This window comes from Alligator mississippiensis, chromosome 5 (genome assembly GCF_030867095.1).
Source record: "Alligator mississippiensis isolate rAllMis1 chromosome 5, rAllMis1, whole genome shotgun sequence".
NCBI classification, from domain to species: Eukaryota; Metazoa; Chordata; order Crocodylia; family Alligatoridae; genus Alligator; species Alligator mississippiensis.
In genome coordinates, this window is record NC_081828.1 from 181897637 (window position 1) to 181911362 (window position 13726).

The following is a 13726-nucleotide window of genomic DNA, read 5'->3' on the forward strand; positions in this document are numbered from 1 at the left end:
AATTTAGAAACACTCCTTTATTTAGAAGACTACCAAAGCTGGGAATTGGGAAATGGTCCCTCAGGATAATTAGAGAGACAAAGGGTCATTTGTCTGCTCATAATTAGAGAGAGACAAAAGGTCTGCAGAGGTTGCCTACTGCTGCACAATAAAGTTTATTGTTTAATTCATCTCATTCACTTCTGTCTGTGTTTATTGAACCTGGTGACCACTGCATGGTGGCTGAAGTGACAAATGAGGAAGAACCTGAAAGAATTTGACAAGTTCAAACAAATACACAAGTTGGAAACTGAGAGCAAGTGGAAAAATGCAGCCAAGTAGAAGGAAAAACAGTTGCACAGTTGTAGTCATAAGTAAAAGAACAGTTAGAGATGGAAAGTTTTGCAACCTCCACCTACCCATCTGCAGTTAGGTAATTTGGTGAGAACTGGAAGGTGTTCAGACAAAGGTCTGAGCGTGGTCAGACAAAGGTTTTCTCTTAGCAGCCACAGGGGCAGAAGAGAAAAATGACAAATTTCCGGAGTATTGTACACCAAAAAAATAAAACCCTGAAAAGACAGGGTTTTTATAATGTGCATACAAGCACCAAGAGAAAGTATACAAGAATGAATAAGAACTGTGCTTTTGGGAACTTGACAGAATCTCTGCTTAGATAGGATTATTTGTGACATTGCAGATACTTCATTACAAGAAAAGCTATTGCATGAGGGAGATTTGTCCCTAGAAAAGATGGTTCAAATATCCAGGGCAGCAGAAACTGTGAAGGCCCAGGCTGTAGAGCTGAATGCACCAAGAGGGGGTTGTGTACGCAGTAGGGAAGAAAGACTACGGTCAGAAAAAGGTACCTCACAGGGTAAAATTTTCTGTTGGTAAGAAGACACCTCACAGCCATGTCCAGATGATCTTGGCTGTGTGATATGTGGGGCTGCAGACATGTCTGTGGTGCCACATGCTGCACATTCAGTTGTTCTCCGTGCTGCAATGGAGCAATGTGGAGGGTATTTTGGACCCCTGGATATATTTCTGAGGTATCTTTGGGGCAGAGGTGCATGAGGCTGCAGTTGACGTGCACACAGATGCTGGTGTATCTGCAATCCTGATTCAGGTAGAAAGCAATTTGTATTCAGGATAGAATTTTCACTTAAAAATGCCCTAAATAATGAACTTCACTGAGTGATACACTGCTTGTTGAGCTCAGAGGTTGAGCTTTTATCTTGAATTTTGCAAAGTGTTCAATTCACCAGGCCCTCAAGATTCTCATTTGAGGTTTGAGAGACTTAAAAACTCAACATTGGAACCTTTTTTTTGCTACCAAAACAGTCCTAGGAATTGAATTGAAATCTCTTGCTTTTTTTAAAAAAGCAACACGTGACAGGCTACTTCCTTATTTAGAGCTGAGAGCTTTCTCCTCTTCCATCAGCCCTTTGAAACTAAGGAGGACCTGCTGCCTGCCTCATTTCAGAACGGTTTGATTGATGGCACTTAATTATATTTTATCTTTTGGTAGAAAAGGAGAGAGGAATGAAATATCTGTGATGACTCTGTTCACATTTTTGGCTTTTCTCTCTCTGTTTGGTGGTGCTTTGCAATTGCTGGGTAAGTTCTTGTTTGTCTCTGGTAAAAATTGGTATGAAAGTGCTTTGCTTCTCATGCTTTTCCTTAAGCATTCTGAGTCTCTGCTGAAGTGTCCATGTATTTATTATTAGTCATTAACTTTTGGATGGATTACAGATGTGAAAGGGATGATACCAGGACTGACAGGAGAGCAGAAGCAGAAGGGGATGTGGGATGGGAATTTTAATTCTGCATTTCCTGACTGGCAAACATTTATGACAATAATTGACCCCTATATCTCAAGCTAAATAACCTGGGATTTGTTTAAATAATACATTCTTGGATTCTTGTCCTTCGCATTTTATTATTGAACCTTTAGGGTGCACTGAAAACACATTTTCAATAATTTATTCTTAGCCATAATGGATTAGGAACTTTGTGTTTCTGAAAGAGAACTGAGATTTTCAAATAACTATCTTACAGGAAACAATAAATAGGACCAAATAGCTAGTAGTGTGTACAAGACAAGCTAGTTGCGTATGGCAGGTCTTCTGTAGATATGTAAAGAAGATTCAGGAAGCCTTCTCCCACTTCTGTTGTCTCTTATATCCCTTATACAATGACCAGCCACTACATAGCTGCATTCTCCAAATTTTTAATGCTACTGCTATCAGGAATGCTAAGCTTTGCAAGCAAAAAGGGTACTTAAAAAATAATTTCAAGGACCAAATATGTTCTGAACACTATTGGGCAATGCCCAATAGTCAAGTTCCAAATTTTGACTGAACAGAGCTCAGTCATTCAAGTCTCTGTGTGTGGCTCTAACACAAAGCAAGTGTCCTCGTCTCACATCCGTCATTCTTGGGCTTTGAGTGCTCCCCAAATCCATGACAGGCATCCTATGTGCAAGCCCCAAGCCCACTTTGGTGATCACAAGGAATTGCTTCCCCATGCAAACTGACCAACTCAGAAAAGAGACTCTGGTCCCTTGTACATAAATAGACCTATAACATGAAATAGCTTTATAGATAAGGGGCTGGACTATAAAGATATCAAATGTGTTTATACATAAAGATATTTAGAAGGACAGTGAACCTTATTTTTCAAAAGTGATTAATATTTACATGTGCTTTGATTTTTTTTTTTTGAGTGTCCAGCTTGAAACACTTTATATAAAACATGGATGGGCAATTATTTGGTCTGGAGGGCTACTTAAGCAGTTTTGGTGAGTTCTTGAGGGGTAAGGGGTGCAGCTGATCCTATCCAGCTACAGCCAGGAGCCTGTGGAGGCAGAGCTGAGCCCTGCACTGCTCCAATCTGCTGTGGCCAGAGTTGGGGTGGGCATGAAGTGTGCAGATTCCTCCACCTCCCCACATCCACCACCGCTGCCCAGCTCCCTGTTGGTGCTACGCACTCCTAGCACCCCAGCAGCTGGGCCCGCATGTGATGGGGCACAATGTAACATGCGGAGTAGCCACCTTGCCTACCTGCCATGATGAACTGCAGCCATCACGCCACAGCAGGAAAGGTGGGGGTGGCTGCCCCAGGCTGAGTCCTTGTGGCTGGCACAGACTAGCGGTGTCATGGCGGCAGCAGCTCATCACAGAGGCAGGTGGGTGGGATGGCTACTCAGGGTGCTAGCTACATCATGTCCTGTCCCATGTGGGTCTGGCTGCTTGTGACTTCAGTGCCAGGATTGTGCAGCTGCTGTGCCAACAGTAAGCTGGGTGGAGGGCAGGGATGGATGTGGTGGGGGGCAGAGGAGTCAATGCTGCATGACTGAGCCCAGCCCTAGCTGCGGCACAGTAGAGGGGGCAGCCCTCTCTCCTCATGCTTCTGGTGGTGGCCAGTGGGCTGGATAGGATCAATTGGTGGGCCAGATATGACCCAGAGGCTGTATTGTGCCCATTCCTGTTATAAATTGTACCTTACAAATTTTCACTTCTGAAAATTTAAATTACATATACCGTATATATGTGTGTCCAACGTAACACTTCAGTTAGGGTTGGGAGCATTTATCAAGCAATGTGTGTTGGGGGTTATTTTGGAGAAAGGACTTTTTTTCATTCTTTGAGAAGTTCATGGTCTGTTACAGTGTGCCTGAAAGCCTTAATCTTGCAAAATTATGCATGTGCTTAACTGTGGGCATCAGTATGAACAGACCCACTGTAATCAATGGGACTAGGCAGCTGAATAAATGTAAACTAGAGTGTAACTTAAATAAAGCTGGAACAAGTGTGGGATACTATTACTGTGAATATAGTATTCCTAGCCTTTGTCCTCTCTTTTTAAAGGATTTTAAGAAATCTCTGCTGTAGAATACTACTATTTGAAGGAGACTTTACTTTTACATGTTGTGCTACTGCTACCACTTGTGAATAGGACATTGTTACCATATCACCCCTTACTCTTTTTCATAAAAGTGCTTTTATTTAATAAGGAGGCTTCCAGATGCACGCACTATTTATGGATTCATAGATCATTGGTGTTCTATTGAGGTCTTTATGAAGGATAGGAAAGATAGATTTTAGTATATTATTTCAATATTCAGAATTCCTGAAGTCTGTTTCTTTCTGTGGATGTTAAGAAGGGCATATTTTGCCTAACTGTAGGATTAAGAGAAAACGTATTGTTGGATAGAAGCTATATTAGTGAATAAGGCTGCCACAAAGCTTGGGGATTTTTTTTTCCTGTCTCATGGGATCACTGCAAGATCATGTTATGGGGGGTTTAGTGATCTAACTGTCCTGGTCCATACTTTTATACACATGCCTTTCACAAAGGCATCATAGATTTTAATAGCAGAAGGGGCCTTCATGATCATCCAGTTTGACTTCCTTCATGACACAGGACAGGTTACTGACATCTTCCTAAGACTCCTGTGTAAATGTGATGAAACATTATAAGGGTGGTCAAGGATGGTTACAGAAGCTACGAGTTCCATTATTTTAAATTCAAGTGGGACTGGGTCAATAATTGTATGGAGAAAGGCTGGTGCTGCATTAGTACCTGTATAATTAATTGGTTTCTGTGGAAATATTCCTAATTTAAGTGAAGGAAAGAGAAAGTAGAATAATCTCTCTCAATTCCACTCTACCTACATCACATACTTTTTTATTAATTTTTTTATTTTACAGACAATGGGATATTTTTAATTTATAATGAAGACCACAAGCAATGTATACAAGTCTACAGTTCAAGATCAGTAAGAACCGCCCCTTGTCATAAGGACAATGAATTCCAAAAATTCAGGTGGATCTCTGAACATCAGCTTATGAATATAGCTTTCAGCATGTGCTTGGGAGTGCCTTCAAAGGAAGATCAGGTTGCCATTACTCTCTATCCTTGTAACAAAACAAGTGAACTTCAGCTGTGGGAATGCCAAAATGAGGGCCTTTTTGGACTGAGAGGAGAAGATCTATTTTTTAACTCTGACAACATAGAAGAAGAAAATATTATGCTGTACAATGGATCAAACATTAAGAGTAAGTGGAAGATCTATGGAACCACAGATGATTTATGCTCTCGGAGCTATGAAGGTAAACTTCTGAAAATTAATCCTTTTATTGTCTGTGCTAATTTTCTTGTGAGTATGAAGGCATTTGGTCTCTGATACATTCAGTCCTGTGATCTGTTGCTCAATCATTAGAGATTTTGAAAATGGAAATACTGCAGGCCTTAGCCTTAAATGTTCTTCTAAGTTTGTGACTAACTTGAAAAGGTGATCCTAGCAAATGATGTCGTTAAGGATGCAAGTGTTAACCTATAAATCTGGTTCCAGGAAGACACTATAAAATTACACAGTGTAAATTTGGTATATAATAATGAAAACCTTGTTTGTACAGCAAATAGGCAGTTAAGTTAGACCTGATGTAGCAAGCTATAGAAGGAAGTGGGGAGGAAAAACAGCAGCCTCCTTGCCCTCCCTTTCTCACCCCCATTCCAGACCTCTGTTGCCATCTGATGAGCTGCCAAGTGAACATGGCCCTTAGTGCCACTGCTTTGCTGGAGCTGGCTCAGGGGTTCAGAGCATCAGCTGCCCAGCACCTTCTGGGCAGAGCTGCAGCCTGGGTCCTCATCCCTGCCCAGGAGCCAGGCCCTGCCTCCCCTGCCAGCTGAGGCAGGGGGAGGGGGGGGGAATGCCCACCCAGCACGGCCCAGTGAAGGGGGGGGAAGCTGGAAGTGGGGACTTTACTCCCCTGCCCCAGCTGGGACCTGGATTGATTCCCTGGCTGAGAAGAGGATGAGATGGGGAAATCCACCCTGCTCCTGGCTGCTGGGGATGGAAAAGTCCCAGCTGGCAGCTGAGGGTGGGGCCAGCCCTCCTCCACTGGAGCAGAGAGCACAGCCAGGGCTGCAGAGCATGCTGGAATGCCTGGGGACTGTGATTTAACTTAAACCAGAAAGGGATCTGGGCCAGAAGGTCCAAAACCTGGTTTGACTCAAATCAGTGAATCTGTTACAGATTTAAACCAGTTTAAACCTGTAACCCGGGCGGTACTCCAAGAGGTACCCCCTCTCCAATTGAAGGGATCAAAGCAGGTACACAAGCGCTGTGGGAGGTGTAGGGACTCTCCTCCCCCTAACGAGCAGAGCCAGACCACCAATGGGGCCTTAACCATATGCCTTTAAATGAGAGGACAGTACTGGGAACATAACCAGTATAAACCAGGGGGCATAGGAGATATTACAATGCCCTGAGGGGGCAGGATTCAACAAAGGTTAGACACTTACAATCATTGACAAAAGACAGGGTTAACAAAATATAAAACACAAACAGCAGAGCAAACAATACTGAAATATAAAAGGCACAAAATACAAAATGTCAAATAACAAGGAATATAGGGCCTAGGTACCTGGAGGAGGGGAAAGAGGGAAAACACAATGGCCCCTTTCCAGTGCAACAAGAATTTTTCCCTGTTACTTCACTCATCCTAGCTGGGACTTGAACTCAGATCTCCCACACGGTAAGAAGAAACCCTACCACATAGTCACCAGTGCTGGTGCTGCTCCGGGTCTTGACTTTTCAGGAGCCCCGGCCTCATGTTGAGCTGCCTGGCCTCTGACTGGGCGAGCTGGAAGCAGAGCTGGGAACCTCTCAGGTCACTGCTCAGATCCTTGCTGGAACTGGGGAGCCCCTCCTGCTGGCCACAGCCTCTTATAGGGGATCCTGGAGCCCAGCGGGAGCCTCTCCTGCCGGCCCCATGCCATGCTGCTGAGGGTCCAAATGCTGCCTGCAGGTCCCACTCCTTCAGGTGCTTCTGGGGCAACTGCTCCCGCCCCGCTGGCCCAGCTCTTGCCAGCTCTTTGAAGCTCCTTCCTTGTGGTCCCTCACTGGTCTCCCCTGAGTCTGCCGCGCTGCCCCTTTTATCTCCCTCCAGATGACCCAAGGGGCCAATCAGGGGACATAGAGGGTGAGTCTCTGGGGCCTGATTGGTGAGTAAAGGAAATCCCAAGTCCTCCAATCATCTTTTACCCCTTCAAAGCCCCTGGGCCAAATCATTACCAGATTGGTGAGGAAAGGGAATTCAAAGTCCTCCAATCATCTTTTGCCCTGTCAAAACCCCTGGGCTAAGTCACTGCCAGGTAGCCCGTTATGTGGTATGTGTTACTTCTGTGTAACTTCTGTCCCTAGGTGAGGTATTTACTGTGGAGTAGGCTAATTAGCTTCATAGTAAATGTCTCATGCCTACGTGTGCAGCCCTATTTGGCTTCAAGAAACTAACTCCACAGCAGGGTAGTACTTGTAAATACAAGCACAATCCTGTTGTGGAGTGTAGATGCTGATGCGGCTGGCTGGGGCATGAAGATGCTTCAGTGCAGGGGCTGCCTGCCAACTAGCCCCACACTGGAGCACATTTGTGTCCCAGCTGGTACCTCTGCAGCATGTTGAGCCGGGTCGGAGCAGCCCTGGGTTGGCAAGCTGACCTTCTGGGCCCTTTGCCAGCGTGGGATGTTTTGACTCTGCTCAACATGCTCCAGTCCTGGGTGCACATTCAAATGGTGTGCCCAAAAGCAATAAACTTCAGTGCAATATGCACTGGAGTTTATTGCTGTATGCTAATAGCATGCATAGATGTGCCCACAGAGGAGAAAATTGAATAGAAAATTTCTACTTCCTGGTGGAATATCCTAATATCTGCATAACCTTCACTTCATCTGTGAATCCAGTTCAGAAAAAAAAAAGTTGTTCCTTCCCCTCCCCATGCCTCCAAGCTGAATACTTTGTGGATAGTTAACACTATATTTTTGGTGAATAAACCTTTACTGAAAAATAATATCCACCCCAACTTGTTCCCTTGCTGCACTGCTCACTGCACCAGTCATTACCAGGCCCTGCTGCATTCCCCATCTTCTTTCAGGTATGACTTCTAATTTGCTTCCATTTGTATGAAGGACCTGGCCAGTGGGATGAATAATCATCTGCAGTTGATGCTTTCTAAATTGTAGCAAAACAAAATATAATATCTGTGAATAATTTCATGTATTCATGAATCCCTGACCTACTTAGAGGAAGATTAAAAAAATACCACTGTCTAAACCAGCTAGGCAAACAAAACAAAATGAAAACAAACAAACAAAACTAGTATGGTGCCTGCAACCCTAAAAAAATGTTCCCTAAAAAATATATATACATTCTATTCCCAGAGAGTTAGAATCCCTCGTAAAATGAGGGAAACCTTTTCTTTCTACATGGAAATGAACTCTTTCATTAAGTGAAGTGGAACCAAATAAGCTTTGCTACAGGTTTGTGTTCCACCATTAGCCCAGAAGTCCCTTAAAATGACAAAGGGCCTGCATCTCTATGAAGAGCAGAGAAGGAAATAGTACTCCTTAAATGGAAACAGGTAAAGGTTTTCATGCTGGGAGGTGCTCTAGGCCCCCTGTTCCCTGCTGAGGCCACACCAGCCCTGGTGACCCCGCAGCAGCTGGAGGTGGCTCCCAGGAATGATGCCCCAACACTGGAGACACGGTGCTGGTGCTTCTGAGACTTCTGCTCCCAAGAGGCTATAAGCCCATGGGAGTTTTGTGGCCACCTGTGGGAGCTCTGTCAGCATTAGCTGGAGCCCTAGTGCCGCAACAAGGAGCAGATCCTGGAGCTGGTGGTACTGGAGCATTTCCCAGCTGTCCTGCCCCAGGATATGCAGAGCTGGGTGTGGGGACATGGTGTGGAGACCTGTGTGGAGGCCATGGCTCTGGTTGAAGGGTTTCAGCTGGGGCAGGCAGAGAAGGAGAAGCTGCAGGTCATGGTGCATGTGAAGCTGGAGGAGGTGGCCTCAGACAATATGATGCCTGCTGGGGCATTGTGGGAACCTTCTGGCTGCAGCGGTCCCAGAATGAAAGCCTGGGACTCCAGAGTGAGGTGCCTCCTGATCCCAAAGAGGAAACCCCACCCCATGAGGAGTCAATCAGAGGTGGCAGACCCTTGCGAACAAGCAGCAAGGATCCACTCGGCGAAGCAGGCGGTGGCCTGGAGATACCCAGCAGCATGGCATGTGGCAAGGCACCCAGCATGCAACAACAAAACACTTGGCAGCTAGGAGCCTATGGTAAGATCTATGGGGCTGGCAGTGGCAGGGAAGCCCTTGGTATCGTCCTGGTGGATCATGTCCAAAAAAGAGAAAAGAGCAGTGTACGGGGGAAGATGCTGAAGGGAATGAGGTGCAGCTATGACGGGAACTTTAAGATGATGGTCATCAATTACACCAAGAAAACAAATAACTGTGAGGCGGGGAGGACCAACGTGTGTTGATGGAGGAAGCTAAAAAGCAAGCTCAAGACAGCCAAGTCCATGCGACGGTCATTCAGTAGTCCGAAGAAGAGCCATTTTCCCAAAATTGAGAAGCAGGTGTTGAATTATGTTCAGAGGCAGAGTAGCAAGGGTGTGTGCATCGCCTGTGAAATGCTGCGGCTCCAGGCATTAGAAATAGCAAAGGAATTAAATATCCCACAGCACGATTTCAAGCCAAGCAATGGGTGGTGCATCTGTCTGATGCGACACAGAGGCTTAGCCCTGCGACGGAGAACACAGCTGGCCCAGCAGCTACCATCAGGCTGCAGCGAGAAACTTTAACTCCACCAGTACAGTTTTGGGCTGCACAAGACTCATAATTACTGACTGGGCCCAGTGGTTGATGCTGATGAGACTCTGGTCTATTTTGATACGCTGTGCGTCATCAGTGCCAATGACAGAGGCGTAAATTCCCTTGTTTTGAGATGCATAGGAAACATGAACTCACAAGTGACAGTGATGTCAATGGAATTGGTGGATGGCAGATAATTGCCACCCCGTAATTTATTTATTTATTTTTTTTTGAAAGGGGAAAAACTGTGCCCAACAGGGCCTGCCAAACTCAGGGTACTTCCCCAGGGAGACTGGAGGGACTTTGGCTTCACCCGGTTTAACCCATCGTCAGTTGTCTTTCTTGACTAGAAGCTGAAGCATTGGGCATCATCTACTTACTGCTGCACCTTCAGCCTGTTGTTTACTCACTGTTGCAGTCAGATATATTTTTTCTCACAGTAATTATGTTTGAAACAATATTGAGGTTTCCCATCCTTGCCCCATTTTAAAGAGCATCTTGTTACAAAAATGTTGTTATGGGGGGTCAGACTCCCACCCCTGGGGCCCAAGCAGCTGTGAGCAGGGCCCTACAGCTGCTCCCCCCACTGCTTGGGGCAGAGGTGTAACAGCTGGGACTTCTGCAGGGTCCTATTCTAACAGGGGAAGGGGCTCTGGATACTATCTCCAACTGAGAGGAGGGGAATGAAAGGATAAGAACTTGCTCTCTGCTGAAAACGCAATATAAATTTATCTGACTTGCATCCATCGATGCTTCTCAAGCAAATCCCAGGATGTCATCCTCCCGCTGTACTCAGCCTTGGTGAGACCACAGCTGGAGTACTGCATCCAATTCTGGGCTCCACAATTTAAAAAGGATGTGGAGAAGCTTGAGACAGTCCAGAGAAGAGCCACGCACATGATCAGAGGTCAGGAGAACAGGCCTTATGATGTGAGGCTGAGAGCCATGGGACTCTTCAGCCTGGAAAAGTGCAGGCTTGTCGGGCACCTGGTGGCTGCTTATAAGTATATAAGGGGTATGCATCAGGATTTGGGGGAACGTCTGTTCACCAGAGCACCCCAAGGGATGACAAGGTCAAACGGTCACAAACTCCTCCAAGACCATTTCAGGCTGGACATAAGGAAGAACTTCTTTACTGTCTGAGCCCCCATGGCCTGAAACAGACTGCCACCAGAGGTGGTGCAAGCACCTACTCTGGACTCCTTTAAGAGACATTTGGACATTTATCTTGCTGGGATCCTGTGACCCCAGCTGACTTGCTGCCACTGGGGAAGGGGGCTGGACCTGATGATCTTCTGAGGTCCCTTCCCACCCTAATGTCTATGAAATCTATGAAAGTCCCTCTACATCTGAAGCTACCAGTGGTATGACATTATAAAAACTGCATTGTTTTGCCTCAAAACATATGATTTTCCATCCAGGGAATTTGCAGTTCTGTGTTTCCAAATTTCCTGTACAACTTCCTGGATAGAGACCTACTGGGCGCATCTACACAAGACATGTTACTGTGCTGTTGCCTAGTTTACTGTGCAGTAAGCATGCATGTCTACATGTGTACATGCTTACTGAGCAGTAAAAATCCCTAATCACAATTAGATTTGTTACCTGCAAGTGCAGGTAGCAAATTGAAGTGTGATTAGTAACTGCTCAGTAACGCATGCATAGTTGCAACATGACTGCTGGGTCTGTCTTGCTACTTGTGGGCCAGCCTGAGGCCAGGCCCAGAGCTGCAGCCCAGGAGCTTCTCCTGCTGCAGGGCTAGGCTGCCCCTGTGGCAGCCCCTGACTTCAGACTATAAGAATCTGCAGCCATTTTGTGCCCTGGGGCACACATCACATCACCCTGAGGGCAATATAGGTCCTGTGTGCCTGCCTGTCTCAAGCCACGCACAGTTGCTTGGCCCTGCACTGCCTTGCGGCTACCAGGGCACTGCTATCAGGTCAGGTGGGTGCAGGAAAGTTGCTGCAGCCCCTGACCAGCCTATCAGCACCCCAGCTCTGCTTGCAGGCTGTTTCTGGCAGCAGGGCCAGGGCCACTTGCCTGCTGCAGACCCCCAGCAGACTGCCCTGTCCCTGCAGCTGCTTCAGAGCATAGCCTGTTCTGCACAGCTGTTAGACCCATGCTGTGCCCCTGCACTGGGCACTGTTGGCAGATGCCCAGGGTTGACAACAGCGGGACAGCCACACGGGCCCAGAGAGCCACTGTGGGACCCACAATGGTCTCGTTGTCCCCATCCAGGCCTGGCACCTCTCATGTGTGCACAAATGTGCCCTCTACCTGGGGCTCCAACTGGAGCCAGGAGGATGTTGGTGCTCTGGGGTGATGCAGAGGTGTAGCGCCAATTTGAGTGGGGCAGGCATTTGAACATCTACATTTATGAGGCCTTGTCAGGTGGGATGCAGGAGTATGGGCACTTCCAGTTGGTGCAGCAGTGCTACATAAAGGTCAAGGCCTTAAGGGCACAGTGGGTGGCTGTGACTGATCACAATCATCAGTCTGGCCATGCCTGTAAGACCATGCCCTTTATGTGGCACCTGACCCACATTTTGGTGCCTGGGGCCTAGGCTGCAACCGTGCAGTTTTTACCAGCACAGGTGGGCTGCCCAAGCCCCTGCTCCACCCTGACCCCTCCGGTGATGTATCACCAGAGGAGGGCTCCTTGGGCATTCAGCATGCCATTCTGCCCAACTCCCCAGCTGCTCAGTCTACCAGTGGCTTGGGGAGCCCTGGCCAGCACCTGCCTCAGAAGCTGTATAGCCCCAGACCCCATCATGAGGTATGGTTGGCCATGTCACTGCTGGCTGTCAGCAGCACCAGCTCCTCCATGGAGGTAGGCCCCAGCTTGGCACCTGTACACCATGCACCATGGGACCAGGACATAAGGCACAATCAGATGCCATTGCTGATGGGGAGGACTGTACTGAGCCCCCAGCCACACCAGCCCTGGACACATGGTAAGACCCACACTGGGAGGATGGTCCCAGTCCTTGCCCCTTCCCCCATTCATCCTCCCGGCCTGGCTCACCCATCCTCTTCTGGCCCCAGGTCACCTCACCACCAGCATGCAGAGAGGTGGGACACAGTGCAAAACTTTGAGCAGCCTATGCCCCTGCAGCTAGGCATGCATGAGCTTCTTACACTGAGGAATACACTGATGGCAGCAGCAATGTCCTCATCAGCAGGGGACAGGGACATGTAGTACTGCCACAGGTAGTCCTCCAGGCAGTGGAAGAGCTTGTGGGGCATCCTGGGCTTGCCCCCACGTCATCATAGCTTAGGGTCCCAAACCAGGAGTGCAAGTGCACCTGGGGCACCAGGAGGATCATCATCAGCAAGGCATAGTGGCTTGGGCACACCTTAGCCTGCACAAACAGCTTATTGTGCACCACCCAGGGCATGTGCAGCCGGGGTACTCTCGGGGCACAGCGCTGGAGGGCTGGCCTCAGGGCACCTCCCAAGAGAGCCCTCTGTGGGGAGGGTAGGGGTGCAGCCAGCTCCTTGTCCCAGTTATCCAGGAGTCTGGGCACCATGGGCTAGGCAGCTGCACAGCAGAGTGCCTGTGAGGGGAGAGAGGAGGAGTGGGGTCTAGCACCATGGCAGCAGGTGCTGCCAGGAGCCTGGCCCGTCCTGCCCTGAGGACAGTCTGGGGGAGGCAGGCTGCCTGCAGCCAGCACCCAGTGGACCACGGGCTCTAGGGGAGTGCATGGAGATGACAGACTCATAGTTTCATAGTTGGTAGGGTCAGAAGGGACATGAGCAGATCATCAAGTCCGACCCCTTGCCATGGGCAGGAAAGAGTACTGGGGTCAAATGATCCTGGCTAGGTGATTATCTAGCCTCCTTTTGAAGACTCCCAGGGTAGGAGTGAGCACCACTTCCCTTGGAAGTTGGTTCCAGATCCTAGCCGTCCTGACTGTGAAGAAGTGCCTCCTGATATCTAGCCTGAATCTACTCTCAGTCAACTTATGGCCTGAGAGTATTCCTCATTAATCCCAGTAGTGCTTGGGGGAACAGGGACTCTCCCATAGCCTGCTGGTCCCCCTTGGCCAGTTTGTAGACGGTCACCAGATCCCCTCTCAGCCTTCTCT

At 47.8% G+C, this 13726-nt stretch overlaps 1 protein-coding gene across 3 annotated transcripts in view; it reads left to right on the forward strand.

Moving 5' to 3' along the window:
* The first annotated feature begins 1396 nt into the window (after positions 1-1396).
* The window catches only part of LOC102566216 (macrophage mannose receptor 1-like), a 93909-nt gene continuing 81579 nt past the window's right edge, over positions 1397-13726 (forward strand). Inside the window, exons 1-2 of one of the 3 annotated variants that reach the window (XR_009462668.1) lie at positions 1397-1596; positions 4692-5093. Coding sequence is in view for 2 of the 3 variants with exons in the window: in XM_019497887.2 (XP_019353432.1) it covers positions 1476-1596; positions 4692-5093 (523 nt within the window). In the remaining variant the exon portion in view is untranslated. The remainder of the gene's footprint in view (positions 1597-4691; positions 5094-13726) is intronic. The other 2 variants (XM_019497887.2, XM_014601566.3) reach the window with 2 other exon arrangements.